The 19,818-nt window shown below is 49.3% G+C and overlaps 2 protein-coding genes across 3 annotated transcripts in view; one reads left to right on the forward strand and one right to left on the reverse strand.

Moving 5' to 3' along the window:
- TBCD (tubulin folding cofactor D) overlaps nucleotides 1–19,818 on the forward strand; it is a 173,888-nt gene that overhangs the window by 55,854 nt on the left and 98,216 nt on the right. The window lies entirely within an intron of this gene.
- On the reverse strand, nucleotides 6,789–16,808 carry ZNF750 (zinc finger protein 750). Its single transcript, XM_059996856.1, has 3 exons — nucleotides 16,618–16,808; nucleotides 8,939–10,560; nucleotides 6,789–8,799 (listed from the first exon to the last, which is right to left on the reverse strand). Exons 2-3 carry the CDS (start codon nucleotides 10,378–10,380, stop codon nucleotides 8,130–8,132), a joined length of 2,112 nt encoding a protein of 703 aa, XP_059852839.1. The 5' UTR covers nucleotides 10,381–10,560; nucleotides 16,618–16,808; the 3' UTR covers nucleotides 6,789–8,129.

Raw genomic sequence — 19,818 nt, forward strand, 5'->3', positions numbered from 1 at the left:
GCGGCTGGTGCAGATAGACCACCGAACTCCAGGCCTGTGCGTGCCAGCTCTCGGGCCCGGCCGCATGGGAGCGCTTGTCTGTGGTGGGTGTCCCTGGGAGCCGCCCGCTGTGCCTCTGTGGACAGAAGGGAGGGATGCCTGTGAAGGATGGAGAGGGCCCTGTGCAGGAGTGTGTCACCAAAGACGCCATGTACCCTGAGGGCGACTTCTGTACGGAACAAGGACGTCTGTGCAAAGAAGAGTGCAGCTCAGCAGCTGAGTTGTGGGGGTATTGCAGGTGCTGGCTGTGTGCTTGGCGTTGTGAAGCACAAGCAGGGCAGAGGACCCTTGGTTTCTATGGGCTCTTTCTGCTTATTCTTGTAGCAGCTTTACTGAGATACGATTTTTAAAAAAATATTTGTTTATTTGGTTGCGCTAGGTCTTAGTTGCAGCCCGTGGGCTCGTTAGTTGCGGCTCCAGGGCTCGTTAGTTGTGGCATGTGGGCTCCCAGTTGTGGCATGCGAACTCTTAGTTGCAGCACGCATTTGGGGTCTAGTTCCCTGACCAGGGATCAAACCCGGGCCCCCTGCATTGGGAGTGCGGAGTCTTACCCACTGCACCGCCAGGGAAATCCCTGAGATATGATTTATATACCATAAAGTTCACCCATTTAAAGTGTTCAGTTCAGTGGTTTATAGTATATTTACAGAGTTGTGCAACCACCATCTTAATCTAATCTCATTTTCCCTCAAAGAAACCCTATACTCAGGAAAAGTCATTCCCCATTTTCCCTCAACACCACCAGCCCTAGACAACCACTGATCTTTTTCTGTCTCTGTAACTTTGCCTTTTCTGGACACTTTATGTAAATGGAATCTCCAGTAGTGGTCTTCCTTGTCTGACCTCTTTCACTTAGTGTAATGTTTTTTTTTTTTGCGGTACGTGGGCCTCTCACCACTGTGGCCTCTCCCGGTGTGGAGCACAGGCTCTGGTTGCGCAGGCTCAGCGGCCACGGCCCACGGGCCCAGCCGCTCCGCAGCACGTGGGATCCTCCCGCACCGGGACACGAGCCCGTGTCCCCTGCATCGGCAGGCGGACTCTCAACCACTGCGCCACCAGGGAAGCCCTGGGGTAGTGTTTTTAACATTCATCCCTACTGCACCACGTAGCAGTGGTGCTTCATTCCTTTTTGTGGCTGAATAATATTCCATTGTATGGATACACATTTGTTTATCCCGTCATCGTTGATGGACATTTGGGTTTTCACCTTTGGTGATTATGAAGAATGCTGCCCTGAACATATGCATACAAGTTTTTGTGTGGACATGTGATTTGAGTTCTCTTGGGTATAGACCTATGAGTGGAATTGCTGGATCACATGCTAAATCTGTCTTGAACTTTTTGAGGAACTGCAAACCCTTTTCCAAAATGGTTGTACCACTTTACATTCCTCCAGCTGTGTATGAGGGTTCCAGTTTCCACACATCCTCTCCAACACTTGTTTTTCTCTGTTTTTTTTTGTTTTTGAAAATAGCCATCCTAGTGGGTGTAAAGTGGTATCTTACTGTGGTTTTGATTCGCATCTCCCTGCTGACTAATGGTGTTGAGCATCTTTTCATGTGCTTCTTGGCCATTTGGATATGTTCATTGGCAAAATGTCTATTCACGTCCTTTGCTAATTTAAAAAATTGGATTATTTGTCTTTTTATTGTTATGAGTTCTTTACAGATATGTCTTTTATCAGATGTATGATTTGTGGATATTTTCTCTCCTCTGTGGTTGTCTTGTCACTTTTCCGATGGTATTGTTTGATGCACTGAAGTTGTAAGTTTTAAGTCTGGTTATCAGTCTTCTCTTTTGTTGCTTGTGCCCCTGGTGTCATATCTAACAAGTCATTGCCTACCCCAAGGCCACAGAGATGTACTACTGTGCTTTTATTTACTCTTGTTCCATCCTAAGTGACTTACACATTTATTTGTGAAAATAGATGTGTGAGGGTGTGTGGGTATGTGAGGGTGTGGTGGGTCAAGATGAAGTCTCCGCCTGTGTGGTGCCAACTCCAGTTTAACTTGAAGGAGACCAAAGCGCTCTCTCTGCTTTTCATGCCTGAGACCCACTGGCATGTGTGTGTCTGTCGTATCTCACGATGTCAGCAGTGTCCACCGACCACAAGCAGCCAGAATGAGAGTGCATGGTGGTTGTTGTTGTTGTGGATGAAAAGTGTCAAGCTGTGGCCAAAAAACTGAGATGTCACATACGGTGAGTTGGCCCATGATCTTCACTTGAGTGGCTGGCCGCCTCTTGCCTGTGGTGCCCTCCGCATGAGTTGAGCCTCTCTGCAGACCTTTTGCGTGGCCAGTGGGTCGTGGAGCTGTGCTGTCTCCTGCCTGGGAGAGATCGTGCAGGCGACAGTGGTCTTGTCCTGGAGTAGGCTCCAGAGGTGATGGGTCTAACACTTACTGTTCATTTTTCTTTACTCTCTTTTCTCCTGCTCCTCAGACTGGATAGTTTGGATTGCCCTGTCTTCAGGTTCTCTGGTCCTTCCTTCTGCCTGCTCAGATCTGCTGTTGTTCTCCTTCCTCAGCTGAATTTTTCATTTCAGTTACTCTATTTTCAGTTCCGGAATTTCTTTGTGATCTCTATTATAGTCTGTCTCTTTATTGACATTCTGTGTTTTTACAGACATTGTTCTCTTGTTTCCTTTAGCTCTTGGAGCTTATTTGAGAAAATTGATTTAGGGTATTTGTCTTGTAAGACACTGTCTAGCCTTCCTCAGGGGTGGTTTCTGTCAATTTCTTTTTCTTCCTGTGAATGGACCATAGTTTTCTGTTTCTTCATGTGCCTTGTTATTTTTTGGTTGAAAACTGGACATTCTGACATTTTATTATGTTATAACTCTGGAAATCAGGTTCTCCTCCCTTGCCAGCAGTTTGCTGCTGTTGCTGTTGAAGACTGTTAGTCGTCTCTTTATTTAGTGACTTTTTCCAGACCATTTTTTTGCAACGACTGTATTCCCTGTTACGTTTGGTCACTGAAGTCTCTGTTCTGTTATCTTAGCATTTAGCCAGTGACCTAACAGAGGTTTCTTTTTCTTTTTTTCTTATGGCTGCATTGGGTCTTTGTTGCTGTGCGTGGGCTTTCTCTAGTTGCGGTGGGCGGGGGCTACTGTTTATTGCGGTGTGCAGGCTTCTCATTGCGGTGGCTTCTCTCATTGCAGAGCATGGGCTCTAGGTGCGTGCGCTCCGGTAATTGCGGCACACAGGCTCAGTAGTTGCGGCACGCGGGCCCTAGAACGCGCAGGCTTCCGTAGATGTGGTACGTGGGCTCAGTAGTTGTGGCTCGTGGGCTTAGTTGCTCTGCGGCATGTGGGATCTTCCTGGACCAGGGATCAAACTTGTGTCACCTGCATTGGCAGGCGGATTGTTAAACACTGTGCCACCAGGGAGGTCCCTAGAGGTTTCTTAAATGCTGAAATTTAGTAGCCTCCTCCTTCACTAAGCACTCCCCTGGTTGTGGCAGGTTTTTGATTAGATTCCAGAGTGCTGAAAAACTTGATTCTCTCTGTTTTTGCCAGCTTACTGGTTGGTTTGGTGGAGGGACCAATTCGTGGCGCTCCCTACTTGGCTGTATTCTGAGACATCATCCAAAAACTAGCCTCTGAATAGCATTCTAGCGTTAGTCTGGGTACTCTGAGAAGATACCAAGACAGGATGAACTGTGCAGTTATTAGGGAAATGCTGGTAAGGGTGGCAGAGCCACCGTCTGACCCCGAGAGCTGTGGGGCTGGGGTATGGGTGGCGGTGTCCTGGTGGGCTGTGTGGTCTAAGGAAGGGCTTCTGGGGGGGTGGTCCTCAAGCCAAAGTCAGCCTCAGAGGCATTCCTGTCTTTCTGGAAGGGGCTGCAAGTTGTGGCTGCCGCACCGCCTCCCTGGTAGAGTGGCTGTGGGGCCTGGGGTCAGCCGGCGCCGGTGGGTGAGTCCTGGCTGTGGCCACAGCCTTCATTTGCAGAGTGCTGACCTCTCTTGTCTCCCGACCAGTCCCTCCCCATGGTCCTTTGTGCCTGGGTTCCCACTCTTCACTGCTCCTGACCCCTCCTGGCACCTTCCCATTCTCCTGATGATTGTGCACTTCCCTGATTTTTAACCTTTGTGCAGTTTTGAGCTGTTTGGACATTCCAGCCTGTAAGAAAAGTGACAGCCGTAATGTGACGTCTGTGGCTTAGTGTGTGGAGTAGGAGTTGTGTTTTTCTCTATTAAAATGCTTTTCTCCTTGAGTGAAAGTGTGTGTGTGTGCGCTTCATTTCATACTCAGCCCTCTCCCGCCCTTGGGAGCGGAGTATTTTGGTCGAAGATTAAACCAGGGGTAGGGGTAGATGGCTGTGGGCTGCTGGTGAGACTGTTGCAAAGGGGCTTGTTAGTACTTTCGTTTTCTTCAGTGTGAATTCAAGGATCCTTTTAGAGGTTATTTTCAGCTTTATTGGGATATATAGTTCACCTAACATACAGTTGACCTATTTTAAGTATCTAAGTCAATGGCTTTAGTCTATTACACTATTAATTTTTAAAAAACATTTAAAAATATATACGACATAGAAATCTGCCATGTTAATGATGTTTAAGTGTACGATTCAGTGGCATAAGCTACATTTACGATGTTGTACAACCATTACTATCACCATCTATTTCCAAAACTTTTCATGTTCCCAAACAGAAACTCTGTCCCCCTTAAACACTAATTCCCCCTTCCCCTCCCCTCAGCCCTGATATCCATGAATCTATCTGCCTCTGTGAGTTTGCCTGCTCTGGGGAACCTCATATAAGTGGAATCATGCAAGATTTGTCCTTTGTGTCTGACTTATTTCATTCAGAATTTCTTTTTTTTTTAACTTTTGTATTTATTTGTTTACTTATTTATTTGGTTACACTGGGTCTTAGTTGCGGCAGGTGGGCTCCTTAGTTGTGGCTCGTGGGCTCCTTAATTGTGGCATGCGAACTCTTAGTTGCAGCATGCATGTGGGATTTAGTTCCCTGACCAGGGATTGAGCCCGGGCCCCCTGCATTGGGAGCGCAGAGTCTTTTTTTTTTTTGTGGTACGCAGGCCTCTCACTGTTGTGGCCTCTCCTGTTGCGGAGCACAGGCTCCGGATGCATAGGCTCAGCAGCCATGGCTCACGGGCCCAGCTGCTCCGCGACATGTGCGATCTTCCCAGACCGGGGCACGAACCCACGTCCCCTGCATCGGCAGGCGGACTCTCAACCACTGTGCCAACAGGGAAGTCCCTTACTCAGAATTTCAAGGTTAAGTTCATGTTGTAGCTTGTGCCACAACCTCATTCCTTTTTATGGCTGAATAATTTTCCTTTGTGTGGATGGACCACCTGTTAGTTATCTGTTCATCTGTCAGTGGATACTTGGGTTATTTCCATTTTTTCACTATTGTGAATAATGCTGCTAATGAACATTGGGTGCACGTATCTGTTTGAATCCCTGTTTTCCTTTCTTTTAGGTGTATGCCTAGGAGTGGAATTGCTGGGTTACACGGTAATTCTGTATTTAACTTTTTGAGGGTTTATCGCTTTTTGTATGTAAAGGTTAGAAACTTCCAGCTCTGAAGTCGGGTTATATGTGAATGGAGAAAGGTACTGTCATTGAAAAACCACCAAGACTGGTTTCTTTTCTTTTTTTTTGTTACAAAGATCTCAGACCCCATTGTGCTTGTAAGGATAGTTACAGAGAGCCTGCATGGTTTCTGCGGCTGTGTGCATGCAGGTGACCTTTTGGAGGAATTGCATTAGGCGGGAGGAGTCCACAGGGCTGAAGGCACACATATGGCTCCACCGTGAACATCTGCAGGCAGTGCTGGGCTCCTGGCCTGTGTGGTTGCAGGAGACCGGACAGTTGTTTACCATCTCTGGTTCCTCTTCTTGTCACTTAAGATGGTGGCGGACAGTTTTGGGTGAGCTATAAAACAGTGTCCTCAGAATCTTTGGGCCCCGGAAGGTTTATGTTCTTGTGTGTAAGGCACAAGGCGAGAGCTTGTCTCTAGGGCGTGAGGCTTTGGGTCCCAATCCTGGAGGCTTCTGAGGCCTGGCTCTGCTTCCCATAGGGTATGGACTTGCTGGAAAGCAGGGGTACCCTGTTTTTGGTCTTTGTCAAAGCATATTGGTATATAAAAAAAGGAGAGCCCAGGCATGCCAGTGAAGGCTGCACAGGTATGCATCGGTTTCTGGTCGTGACAGTGCACGCATTGGATTAGTGGTGTCTGTCTGCAGGCACACCTCGGATGGGCGGCAGGGGCTCGTGGGCCATCCTGGATGGTTTAGGGGCAGTTTGTAACAACGGCCTCCTATTTGCCCTAAAAGAATATGACAAGCTCTGCATCCCTCCTGTGAGTTGATATCAGTGGTTTTGTATAAATTTAACTTGCTGCAAGGCAGGTTATTTGCCATACTGAATAGTGTCATTTTAAAACAAAGCTACTGTATCACTGTTTTAAATATGTCTGGTGGAATCCAGTCATCATGGTACCTTGGAATCCACCATCCTCCATCTAAAATGCAGGGATTTTATTCTTTATCTCCTTGAACCTGTATTTCCATTTACTTTTCCTAGAGAATTTTTCCTTAATGTAACAGGTTTCTGTGCTTGAGAATCTTTTGCTGATCTCCCTGTCAAGTATCTTCAGCAAGAGGATGTCTGTGAATGCAAACTTTAACTCTTACATTTTGTTCTGCCAAAAGGTAGTAAGTATTTAAGTTTTCTAGATTGAGTTTTTACAGGATTAGTTATTAGTACAAACTTGATCAAAACAACCGAAAATAACATTTTATTGGAATGCAACTTATTAACAAGATGGGTTTTTAGTTCAGGCTATCTTTTGGTGAGTAGTGCTTATATCTAGAACAAGGCAAGGTTCCAGATCAACTTTTTATTTAAAAATTTTTAATTTTTAGCTCTGAGCACTGAGAGACCTTGTATGTGCACGTCACTGGGAACGGCAGGCGTTAGCTTTAGCAGTGCTTTTTCTTTGAACGCTCATTGGATGGCTCTATTGGGACCGCCTCTGTTTTGGTCAAAGTATGAGTTGAAACTGCCCATCTTGTGGAGAGAGGGTTCACCCAGTCAGCTCAGCTCGGCGCCACTGTTTCCAGGCCCTTTCTTGACCCCCTGCCCCGCTCCCAGGCAGTGCATTGCTGAGAAACACCCTCTGAACAGTGGGGAAGGGCCCTTGTGAAGCCAGGCCCTGTACGCTTGGTCTCCAGAGGTGCCCCCGGATGCCTGCACTCCCCCGGGCTCGATGACTACCGGTGGACAGCAGACACATGCACACGTGCACACGCCCTCACATGCACACACAGATGTACCCTCGTCCTCAGTTTTAATTGCTGCCTCAGCTCTTTTCTCTTTTTCATTGAGTTTATTTATTGTGGCAAAATATTGTATAACACAGAGTTTATGCTTGTCTTCTTTTTATGTATCCTTAAAGTTCACCTATGAGTTCATTGGAAAATTAGCAACATATACATCATTTTAGGAAGTGGAAAACGAGTCTGAATGAGTTGTGAAGACAGAGCATGTTGAGAATAGCTTCCCCAGCAATGCATTCTCCCCAATGGAAATAAATTACTTGTATAAATAGCCTCTTGCTGTCTGTGTATTGTTCAGTCATAACAAATCACAGTGTTTTTACACACAGAACTTGAATGCTAGTACTGGAAACGTCTTTGCCTGGCATTTTCCCCCAGTAATTGTTATTTACTTCAAAACACACAGTAGATTTAATAGAAAAACAGTTAAAACAATTTGTTGTAGTACTGAGATATTTATAAGAAAAATGTTTTAAAGAGATTTCCTCTAAGATGCTAACACCTAAAAGTTACCTTTTAGTCCTGTGCATTTCATCAGGTCCTACAGTGTGAGTCATTCAAGTATTTTACAACCAAAAGTAGAAGCACCTTTTAGTGTTCATGCTTAGTATTTACAAAACTGAATTGAGTTGCAGGTTTAGTTTAATTTTTTTGTTGAGAAGAAGAAAACTGCGTTGTAAAAATGTACCGGATAAAAAAGCAAGGGCCAGATGGAGGTTTGCTGCTGTCTCGCCTGCACCGGAAGGCGTGCTTGTGGCTGCAGCCTGTGGCTGGCCAGAGGTGGCTCTAAGACACCCGCGTTCTTTTCCGGAGTGTGAACACTCTGGCTGTGTCGCTGGGCTTTGGCTTCTTGGTTCCCTGCTGGGCCTTCCCTGCATCCCTGGGGCTCGTCCTCTTTTGCCCTTTGGGTCTGAGGTCGCACTGAGCCTCCTGGCTCTCAGGGGCTCTGGGGGTGGGTACGTCTACCTGGCAGGCAGGCTCCTGGGCAGCGGGCTCGACGTTCCCTGGGCTGTAGGCCGCCAGCTGGCAGAGGGCCACGGCCGCAGTCTGCTTCTGCTCGTCACTGTCAGCTGAGCGTGTGTCCTGGGCCTTCCCAGCCGGGCTGGGCGCAGGGATCTCCAGAGAGCTGGGGTCGGGCCCGGCCCCGGAACTTGCTGTCTCCGACTGCGGAGCAGGAGTGGGGGTGGGGGCAGCCGCGGGTTCGGCCCCTCTCGGGCGGCTGCGGACAGAGGGCCTCGAAGTCAGGGCGTTGCAGGGGTCCTTCACCGAGAGGTTGAGGGGCGCGTCCTGTGGCTCCACAAATTCTCCATAGGCAGTGGTGTGTGTAGTGGCCGGCTCAGCTTCTGGTTTCGTGGAGAGGTTCAGAGGGGCTGCCCTGGAGTCGTCCTCTGGGCTGGAGGGTGCAGCTTCCGGGCTCCCCATCTGAGCCAGAGCGTCTGCGTTCACGGCCTCGAGGCTGGAAGAGACACAGAGAGGGAGTCACAGGGACCTTACTGAGGGCCATTGCCCGTGGGGGGTTTGGGCAAGTACCAGCTCCTCTGATTAAGCACAACCAGAGACATTACTTCGGAGGTTTTGAAAATGGACTCTCTTACCTTTCTGGAGATGCAGCTCTGTTTTCTGGGGCCTGGGAATGTGGGCGCTCCGTGTTCTTCTTGACAGGCTTGAAGGCTGTGAGGCTCTGTTCTGGTGGATGGAGACTTCCTGGGGCACCGGAGGCCGGCATGTCCAAGAGGCTGCACAGCCCGGCACAGGGCTGGCTTGTCTGCGTGAAATTGGTGGGGCTCGGCCTTCCCGGGGAGCCTGTGGCTGCGCTGCCTGCACGTGGGCTCATTTTGGTCCCTTCCGTGTCCCTCTGCCCATCTCTGGAGAGGTCTTTAGCCTCGGGAGTCGGACTCTCTTTCTCAAACTCTGTGTGTTTTTTGTGGGAGTTGGAAGAGTTTAACTTGGATGGACTCCAGGCCGGGTAGGCCAGGGCAGCTTCTTCCAGTAGGTGTGAGCTTTGATCTTGTGACATACCAGCAACGGGTGGGGGTCTGAGGCCGTAGGAGGAAAATGCAGACTCTGGTCTATAAAATCCATAAGGAATCGGCAGATTGGAGTGATACTGCTGGAAGAATCTGTAATGGTCGTATGTGGATGGAGCTGGGTTCAGGTGCTTAGGGATCGGCCCTGGGTGAGGCAGGAAATGTCTTTGGTCTTGGGCCCCGTAGATGGACAGCAGGGGGCTGTCACACTCGGGCGAGTTCCCTGCGAGTAGGTACGGTGAGTAGATGGTGGCCAGTCCATGCTCTGTGTAAAAGTGAGGCGGGTACTCTGCGATGGTGGGGTGCACGTATGGCGAAGTGGCACCAAACCCCTTTGTGGATGGGATTTTATGTGGAAACTCAGGCGTGAGGAAAGGTGAGCCAGCTTTCCACGCGTAGCCAGGGGCATGAAAGGCAGACTTAGTGTGGAAGGAGGCAGCTTTGGCAGGGGGCTGGGTCAGGGTCAGCGCTTCAGGAGCCTCGGTGAGTTCCTGCCCTTTGAGTCTGTGCTCGCCAACTGGCATGAATGCTGAAGGCCGGGTAGTGCCTTCCAGCACAGGCTGGGTGCCCGCGGTGGCTTCTGGAGCTGGACTCAGGGGTGCTGCTTCCTTGTGGAGAGTGGGCTTCTGTCCGGGGCACCTGTGGGGCCCGCACGCATGCAGGTCCACATTTTCCTTGATGTCATCCTTGGCGAGGCCATGTTGGAGCTTGGTGTCCAGGTGTGAGAGCCCACTTGGGACGGGCTTGGAGGAGGTGGGCTTTGCCATGGGGTCGGACTGACTGGTTGGCTTAGGGTCTGAAGAGTTCGGTTTGGAACACTTGGGAATGCGATCTTGCTCGGACACTAAAGTGATGGAATTTTTACAGAGACCGTATTTCATGTGATTAAAAAGATGTGACTTTTCGTTGCAAGTAAAGGGACACTGGAAACACTTGTACTTGAAGGGCTTTCCTGGGGGCCTGGGGATGTAATGTGGCTTTTTTGGTTTTCGCTCTTTGAGAAGGCTCATTTTCCCTCTGTGGTTTGGCGTCTGAGCCCTGCTGGCTCCTGCGTAGTTCAGCTTTGGTGATTTTTAAGGAAGCAGGTCACTGCTTCTCCTTCGCTTTCCTTTCTGAGTGCTTTTACTTGAAGCCGGCTCCACGGGCTGTGGGTGTGACCAGGGAAGTCTCGTTCATTTGGGGACTGGGAGCTGCAATGGAGGAGCAGAGCCTTAGTGTTGGAACGATAGCTAACAGGCTAACAAAGAACCCCGGGGTCACGGAGGAGGTGAAGCAGAGTCCTCTGCAGGTGCAGAGGACGTAAGTGCTCTTGCGCGGCAGGTACGGGACGGGCATCAGCCACCCCTCCTCACTACCCCGGGCGCCACCCCTACGGCGTTCTCTGTTTTCTCAAGTCTGGTCCCAGGCGAGTGTGGTTGCAGGAGTGTTTAGTGTCATTTCAGAGAATACCTGTAACTCTTTTGAGTTTTGGGAACCTTTAGCCTGTGATCTGAGGCCTCAGGTGCCAGGAAGGTTGTGGACCCACCAGGCTGAGTGATCACTGAGATCCCACCCCCATCCATGTGCCTGGAGTTTCTGGACTGAGTCCCATCACTGTGCTGGCCTGACTGCTCTAACGTGAACCTGAGGAGGTCCAGGCTCATGTGTGTGTGTGACGTTCACATTTGTGCTCACTGAGAACAAAGCACATGTGATTGTAACCTTCAGTCCATCTGCCCTATTTAATCACAGTGTTCTGTTCTATGAGGAAGTATTTAAAAGTGAAGAATATTTAAAAATGCCCCCCCCCCCCCCGCGACCCTGTTTCTAAATTCACAAATGAAAAGTCAGCTTTCTGGGTAAGTAGCATTTGTGTTGGCCCAAATACAAACTTAAGTGCTGTGTTTATGTTGATTTGAATGATATTAAGATGCTGTGAGTCAGTGAGTGAGCAGATGTCCTCGTGCACTGCTGCCTTCCACTTGCCCACCTCACAGATGGCGTGGAGTGAGTTCACGCACTAGCCCATCCCTGCCTATCCTGGCCTTAACCAAAGGCAGAAAAGCTTAGCAGCCCTCCTGGTAAGAGGAGACCAGAGTGGGACTTCCCTGGTGATGCAGTGGTTAAGACTCCACGCTCCCAATGCAGGGGGTCTGGGTTCCATCCCTGGTCAGGGAACTAGATCCCACATGCATACTGCAACTAAAAGTTTGCATGCCACAACTAAGGAGCCTGCGAGCTGCAACTAAGGAGCCCGCCTGCCGCAACTAAGACCTGGCACAACCAAATAAATAAATAAATAAATAAAATTTTTTTAAAAAATAGAGGAAACCAGAGTGAGTGGTGCCTAATTTTACAGATGGTTGGATCCTGGGAGGAGCCCATCCCAGCCTTTAACGTGTACGAAGGGGCTTCTGGATATCTTCCCCAGGGTCCTCCTGTCCTTGCCTATCCCCCAAGCTTAACCTCCCCCCGGGTTTCCTTCAGAGGCTGCTCTGCACACCCCTGGGCTCTCTCTCTGCCTCATAACCCGAAGCTGAGAACAAAGACGTGAGGTCTGGGAGGATCTCAGCAGGGCCGGGCGCGGCTGCGTGTCCAGGACCAGCCCATGGGGTGACTGTGTCTTAGAGAAAGCCTGTGGGTGGGGCGGGCTGGGGGAGTGGGTGTGAGGAATCAAGGCCTGCACTTTAATTTGCATAGAAAATGTAAAAAGGATTTAGCTTCTGGATATTTTTAAACACTTAGAAAAATAAAGTTAAAAGGAAATAACTTTACAACTGCAGTTTTGCTTTAAGGAATAAGTAAATATGGACAGTTCTGAGTCTCGTGAAATTGCTTGTGTAAAGCATCGCCTTCTAGACATCGGGTTGGTTAAAACATTGAGCTGGAAAGCAGCCCTTTAAAAATAGAGAAATACACATGGGAAATCTAAGAGACTTGTTTTCACAAAATAAAATGTAGCTACTCTCCTTGCCATCTCACGCATCAGATGAGGTAATGGGTAGCTTGTGGGAGGAGGGTGTAAGGGGGAGGGAGTGTGGTTTTAATTTCACTTGGATATCTTAAATTCTAAAAAAGCTATCTGATCTTATTCTCAGCAAACTGGTTCCTCTACTCATTTTTTCATATTTCTGAAAAACACAAGGAACCACTCTCCCCCCAAGAAGCTGCTTCTATTAACCTGTTTCATTGTCCCGTTCCCTCAAAGGCATGTTTCTTTACTAAGAGGTGCTTTGGGTGGCTTGCAGCCTTCTGTTGCGGGGAGAGTTTCTGCAGAGCAGGGGTGCTCAGGCACGTACTTTGGAGGAGAAATGAGATTTTTGGCTACCCCCTAATTGGAGAGGGTGTCCCCAGGCCCTCTTTGGGGGCGCTAACTGGCAGGGTGTCGGGTGGACAGAAGCCAGGCTGGCGGCACCTGGTGCCTGGCTCTGCGGCTTTGCAGCTTGCTTGCCCTCCTCCTCTCCCGTGAGCAGTTGTGTGAGCTGCACGGCAATGTGAAAGCCCAGCACAGTTAAACACGTGGTCACAGCTTTGCATCTTCCTGATTTCCCCTCTTAGTAAGGGAGAATGTGAAATAATTCTGTATGAGTTCAGTTCATACCTTGTGGGGCAGGTATGCCCTGGGCTATAAAAGCACGATTTCCTGCCTCCCGTCAGGAAGCGATTCCAGCCAGCTCGGGGCCAGCCTGATAAGTCAGGGCGGCCTGTGCTGGCACGTCCCATTATGCTCCCTGGTTCTGAAGGCGTGAGAACCTCTGCAAGTCAGGTTCCCATGATTGTATAGGATATGTTATGGCAAAGATCTGAAAACTGATGATTTCATCACTAGCTGGAAGCATCGTGATCAAAATGATGACAGTTGCAAAACGTTTATCAAGTGTGAGCGCAGAGTCCTGGTGGTACCATGAGTGGATGCAGAGACACATCTGCCGCACCCAGGACACGCGAGCCCAAACCAGCCGAAAACCCCCTCGGATTTAAGATAATGATGGTGTTAGCTTCAGAAGCAGTATTATTTAATATTGCTCATACTTTTAGGCAAAAGTAGAAATAAACCCACTTTGGTTAAGTTTTCTCAAAGGTTTATAGGAGGCAAGTTGTATGTAAGTTATCATAGCATTACCCAAAATAATAGTTTGGGAAATCATTGCTCTTATGTTAATATATACCTTTCTTCCGTCAAATGATGTTGTGCCCACAGGTTTGGTCTGAACTTCTTGTTCTGTGGTCAGTTAGCTTACAAGGACAGTAAAGAGGTTTTCAGGGGTTGGTTTCCTTGGTACTGGTGTTCTGGGAGGTGAGAGTATTCTAGGATATAATTGTTGCAAGGAGAGCCTGGATGGAGTCACAGGAGCAGTAGTTTTAGTAACTGAGTAAACTGACCTCTCAGGGTTACACAATTCGCTAGTTAAAACAAGGGAGCGCAGCTGCTTCAGATACTGAAGGAGACAGGCTAGTTCACTTGGTTATAAAAATGCAATAATGGGCTTCCCTGGTGGCACAGTGGTTGAGAGTCCGCCTGCCGATGCAGGGGGCACGGGTTTGTGCCCCGGTCCGGGAAGATCCCACGTGCCGCGGAGCGGCTGGGCCCGTGAGCCATGGCCGCTGAGCCTGCGCATCTGGAGCCTGTGCTCCACAACGAGGGAGGCCGCAACAGTGAGAGGCCCGCGTACCGCAAAAAAAAAAAAAAAAAACAATAATGTCAGAGAAGTAAGCGGGATAAGATTGAGGCTTCTGTAAGCTTCCAAGGGGGACAGCCTCCAGGAGGTGATGTCAGTCTGTGAGTTCTGTCCTGCCCAGGCAAGGCTTACAAGGATGAGGAGCTAAAGCCTAGTGCCCGGGGCGCTGTTGCTCTGGCCACCTGCAGAGATGGGGTTTGCCGGTCTCTGGTCAGTTTATATCTGCCAGGCCTGGTGCAGGCTGGCAGCGGAAAAAGGGTGTTGTCGCCTAAACAATATAATCCAGAATTTAACTGTTTGTAGTAAGTTCGGATTAGCAGTCAGAGGTGAAGTTTTTTCTAAAGGTGATAAGATTCGTGTCTCACCATCCTTGTCCTGGGAAGGCTGGGCCAGGCTGGGGGGTTGCACAGGGAGAGGTTAAAAAAGCACAGTGCTGGGTTCGGCTTTCCTCGGAGAACTGCACTGTTAGCATGTTAGCTAAAAATGCAGATGTTAGCCTAGTCCTAGAAGGATGTGTGTGGGACAGTGTTTTTCACCCTTCTTTCACTTCCCACTGGGTCAGCAGGAGGTGCTGGGAGCCCTGCATGTCAGGTCAGGGTCAGGGTGCTGTCCTCGAATGCAGGAGGGCGCCGCTGCCTGCCTTGCGAGCAGCTGTTGGCACGAGGCCTGCCCTCAGAGCTGTGCCCTCAGCAGAGTTGGGTCCCAGCGTTGAGGGGAGAGGGTGGGGAGCAGCGCCACAGAGACACCACGGCGTCTGGCCTGAGCCTGTTCCGTTTCAGAACGCCCTCCTGTGACTTCTTAGGCGCTGTCACCCCTGCCTGTGTCCCAGGAGCCTGTCACCCCTGCAGAAGCCCGGGAGCCGGTCTGGCCTCCCCTCCCACAGGTCTGGGAGGCTGGACGGTGGTGCCCAAACGGCACTCTGAGCCGCCCGTGGTTTTGTGTCCACAGGGCTTTATCTGCTTGTTTCTGAAGCACTGAGGTGCCAGTGCATGTCTCTCAGTAGCCTCCTAAGTGTGGACTATGAATGTAGTTGCCAGCTGTTAGGGTGACAGTGAGTGGCTGGCATATTTAATCATTTTCTAGGGGGTTTGAAGTCAGAAATAATAGGCAAGAGAAAGATTTTTTTTGAACTTTGATAGGACACAATAGAGGTAATTATAGCTTAACTTTACAGGGCATTGCTGTGACGTGCCGGCTAGCTATGCATGTCATGTGCACTAACTTCTGCACTGGAATAATCTTCAGCCCTCCCCGGTGGTGTCCAGCTGCCTGGCAGGGAGCCTCACCAGGTAGCGCGTTCTGAAGGGCATGCTATAATTACGATATTGTGATGTGGCATTATTGCATAACTCAGGGACACGCCGTTGTCGCCTACCCACTGGGGTGTCGCAAGAACGAGATTTGTGAGTTTTACTCCAATTGAGCTTTTCCAGTGATTAACCACCACTCCCTCCCAGACTTTCGGTTCTTTAAAATGAAGGATAAACTTCAGGGCAACCATAACCTAGGGAAAAAGACAGTTTTCTGGCATATAGTTTGGAAGAATGGATCCAGGAAGACCACCAGGGGCTCTTTCTGGTTTCAGCCAGAGATCCTGGGTTACAGACAGAGTGCTTAGCAGTGAATGCACAGCTTTAACATTTGGGACACCTCCCTAGGGCCAGAACCCCTAACCACCAGCCTGCCTCCTTACTTTAAAGCAGCACGTTAAAGCATTGAAAGGACTTGGCTAGTACAAAATACAAATCATGATAACAAATGTAGACAGATTTTGATTGCATTAAGTCTGATGTTGGTCAAATTTGACAAATAATTTGGTCAATAATGGTTTTCATGCAGATTTATGAGAAACTTTATAAGAGTAAGAAAACCCCTTTTGTATATACAGGGATCCTCTTTAGTTAAGGTGTTTTTTTTTTTTTTTTTTGGTAAGCTTATGTCAAAACAGCACTTATTTTAAATCCTAATAAAAGGTTTTTAAATTAAAGAAATTATAAATTAAGGTCAGCAATTATATATATGCATATATATGATCCTTTTATGTTGAAACCTGTAGTTTATTTTTGAGGTGAGGAACAGATAAGCAATAACATCAATTTGAGTTTTGGTTTAAAGTTTATGAATTTTGGGACTTCCCTGGTGGTCCAGTGGTTAAGACTTTGCCTTCCAATGCAGGGGGTACGGGTTTGATCCGTGGTTGGGGAGCTAAGATCCCACATGCCTCGTGGCCAAAAAACCAAAACATAAAACAGAAGCAGTATTGTAAGAAATTCAATAAGGACTTTTAAAATGGTCCACATCAAAAATAACTTAAAAAAATAGTTTATGAATTTTATGGTAGAAATGAGAACTTCATATATCCACATAAACTTGTTTACACTCTTAGAATAAAGTGTAAGCCTTATTAAAAGTTTTGTAACAATGGTCTCCTTTCCAGCAGTGCACCTGCTGGGTCCTGAGTAATCCGCGGAGAAAAGAGCAGGGCAGAGAAACTCTGGGCAGGTGATTCACTGAGTAGATAGTTTAAGATACATCTGAGAGGAGTATTGAAAGAAAACTCGCATTTGAGAAGAAATAGTAGGTACTTACCAGAGGCTGGGAGGTGGAAGCCGTGGCTGTGGCTGCCTGGCCGGAGCAGGACCTGTTCTCACGCTCGCTCTCACTGAAACTGGAGCCGGCTGTTCCAGTGGGAGGGATTTAATGTAGGAGTCGAGCCCTCGGGGCGTAGAGATGCACCTGATATTCCTCCCGCCCGCAGCTACGATTCATGTGTTTGCACCCACCCAGCTGGCCGGCCAGTGCCACCTCCGTGCCTCACGGCAGCTCCCTGCCCAGGTTTTGTGAGTGCCATGTTAGTGCCGCCTGGCTCTCCTTGGACGCAGGGGTTGCACGTGTTCGAGGTTAGGATAGAGGCCTCCCAGGGGAGCCACAGCCAGTGCAGGAGGCAGCAGCAGATGCTGATATTTAGCCTGAAATGCATCTCCTCTGACAGATGCCGACAGCCCCTGTGTCCTCCCCGTGAGGGTCTGGAGGAGCCTTTGTCACCCTTCACCCCGGTGCCTGGGAGGCCTGCCCGGGTCCTCCTGGAAAGCAGGAGGGGGGCCGCGTCAGCTGCCTCCGGGACCTGCCGGTGCATGCCCGGGACAAGCCCTGAGCTCTGCTGCCCCGCCGCGTGGCCGCGTGCTGCCGCGGGAATGGCCTGCATGCCCTCGCGCGGCCCTTTTCTTCTCTTTTCAAATAAGTAAGGCACTTAATTTGTGACCTAGGGCCTCCCCCTCCCCTTCAGCTGCTTGCTATTGAGTCTGTGGCTGTCTCCCTGCTCTCGGAGGGACTGCAGGTTCGGGTGTGGGAATAGGGAGAGGGGTGTGTGCTGCGTGGGCACGGGTGCCAGGGTGGGCCTGCCGGGCTAGATGCTGTTTTAGTTTTTTTTTCTTTTAAGGCTTAAGATTTTACTTGGCTTTGCCTTCATATTGAATTTTAAAAAAAGTGTTTTAGTTACTTTTGTCTAAATTAAACATCCACATAATTTAGAGAGTGAAAAAATAGTTCTGAATCTTGTCACAAAAAAACAGCAGTTCCTGCTGTTCCCCTCGCCTTTTGCTGGTAATGAGCCACCCAAAGCAGATGGCTTAAAAAAACTACCATTTTATGATCTCGAGATTTTGTGGGTCAAGAGTCTGGTTTGTGCCGGGCGAGCCTTGCATCCTGTGGTGTTAGTGGGCACTCACCTGCCTCGTATCCTGGGGGAGCGGCGGGGCTCTCCTCTTCCCTTTAGTTTCACTCCAGAGGCCTCTCCAGGATGGTGATCAGTCTTAACTCCGTGTGGGACTCAGAGCGCAAGGCAGAAACTTCCAGTCTTCCGAGAGGCTAGGCAGAGAACCGTCCCAGCACCGTGGTGTCACACTTGGCTCCCAGGTTTGAGGGAGGGGATGGGCCCCACCTCTCAGTGGGAGGGTGTCAGCTGGCTGCTCCCCTCCCATCCTCCCTGCCAGGAGCCCCACTTGAACCTTTTCTTAGCTGAGGATTTTGGTATTTACTTCGTTGATTCCAAATAATATTACTCTGTTGCCAGTTTTGTTCCCTCCACCCCCCTCACTGCTCCCAGTTTCCCGTGTTGTCTGTTGACTTGCTTTTATGGGAAATGAGAATGTAGCTCTTTGGCCCCTCTGCCTCCACGCCTGCCTTCCCCGTCATCTGAGATTTCCTCTACTTCTTTCCTGAATCGGAAGCCAGGCTTCCTGGATCCCATGTTGTCCTCTCTCTTGGGTTGATCTTTTGTTTGGATATGAGGCACAGCCCTTTTGTAGGCCCCTGAGAAAGAATGCAAGAGAGGGGAATCTTTGGAGACCCTGAATGATTGAAAGGGTCTTTCTTCTACCCTTCTTCCTGGTTGATAGTCTGGCTGGGTATAGAAGCCTAGGCCAGAAAGCATTTACTGTCAGTGTTTTGAAAGTGATCTAGCTTTCAGTGCTGCTGCTGAAAAGTTTGTTGTGATTCGGATCCCTGACTCTTTACCCCCAACATTTTAAATTTTTTTTATTTCTGGCTGTGCTGGGGCTTCGTTTCTCTGCGAGGGCTTTCTCTAGTTGCGGCAAGCGGGGCCTACTCTTCATCGTGGTGCGCGGGCCTCTCACTATTGCGGCCTCTCCTGTTGCGGAGCACAGGCTCCAGATGTGCAGGCTCAGTAGTTGTGGCTCACGGGCCTAGTTGCTCCGTGGCATGTGGAATCCTCCCAGACCAGGGCTCGAACCCGTGTCCCCTGCATTGGCAGGCAGATTCTCAACCACTGCGCCACCAGATAAGCCCCCTGGCAGGAGTTCTTTAGACCCAACCAAGTTGTCAATTACTTGCCGCGCAGTCTTAATTTGGATGTTTGGTGGTCGTCTGGGTGGATCTTTTCAAGTCCAAAGAGATAGAGCAATAGGAGAATGAGAAAGACTGAGGGGGAAAAGCCTTGGCCTCAGTGCGCTTCTTCATGGCCAGAGAACTGGTCTCTGCCAGACCCTGCAGGCGACGTCAGCTGCCACTTAACGGGCTACTTGAATCTACATGGCTCAGGATAAGTCCCAGCCGCCCTTCAGAGGGGAGCCATAGCCCAGTAGGCGGATCGAGATTATGGCCTTGGAGGCCCCGCATTGGGTGCCAGAAAAGATGTTGCAGGAAAGAGAGTGGGGTGCGAGAGGATGGTCACATCCCAAGTCATGTCTGAGTCCCTGGGATGGCTGCCAAGTGTGGGTTCTTGGCTTTGTGCAGGCAAGAATTCAAGAGCAAGACATAGTAAAGTGAAAGAAGGTTTATTCAGGGAGATACACACTCCATAGAGTGTGGGCCATCTTGGAAGGCAAGAGGCCTCCCCCAACATTTTAATATGAAAAATTTCAAACATACAGATAAGTTGTGAGAATTTGACAGTGAATGCTCAGACACCCAGCGCTGGTTATGCAGTGAACATTTTCCTCTGCCCTACCACACTCATGGCTCTCCACATTCCCTCGCCTTATCCACGCATCGATCCATCTCAAGTATGTGCTGCATTTCAGAGTCAGTGACAGACATCACTCACTTTACCCCTGAACCCCTTAGGCTTGTTATTAACTGTTCACACGTCTTCTTTTAAAGGTAGAATTCACATGTGATGGGGGCACAGATCCCAAGAATACCATTCCCTGAGTCCTGAGCATACCCCCCGCTGGGAAGTGGCGCATTATGATCACCCCACCCGGAAGCAGCCGCTGGCTGGATTTTCTTCCTTCATAGATTAGTGTTACCTATTGTAGAATTTTGTATAAA

Source organism: Delphinus delphis, chromosome 19, assembly GCF_949987515.2.
Source record: "Delphinus delphis chromosome 19, mDelDel1.2, whole genome shotgun sequence".
Taxonomy (NCBI): Eukaryota; Metazoa; Chordata; class Mammalia; order Artiodactyla; family Delphinidae; genus Delphinus; species Delphinus delphis.

What these genes read in the sequence shown, in the direction of transcription:
- ZNF750 (XM_059996856.1), bottom strand. Translation starts at nt 10,380, where the DNA reads ATGAGCCTTCTCAAAGAGCGAAAACCAAAAAAGCCACATTACATCCCC. An exon ending in AGAGCTGCATCTCCAGAAAG is followed by an intron (nt 8,800 to 8,938) that starts GTAAGAGAGTCC and finishes TGTCTCTTCCAG; the next exon opens with CCTCGAGGCCGTGAACGCAG.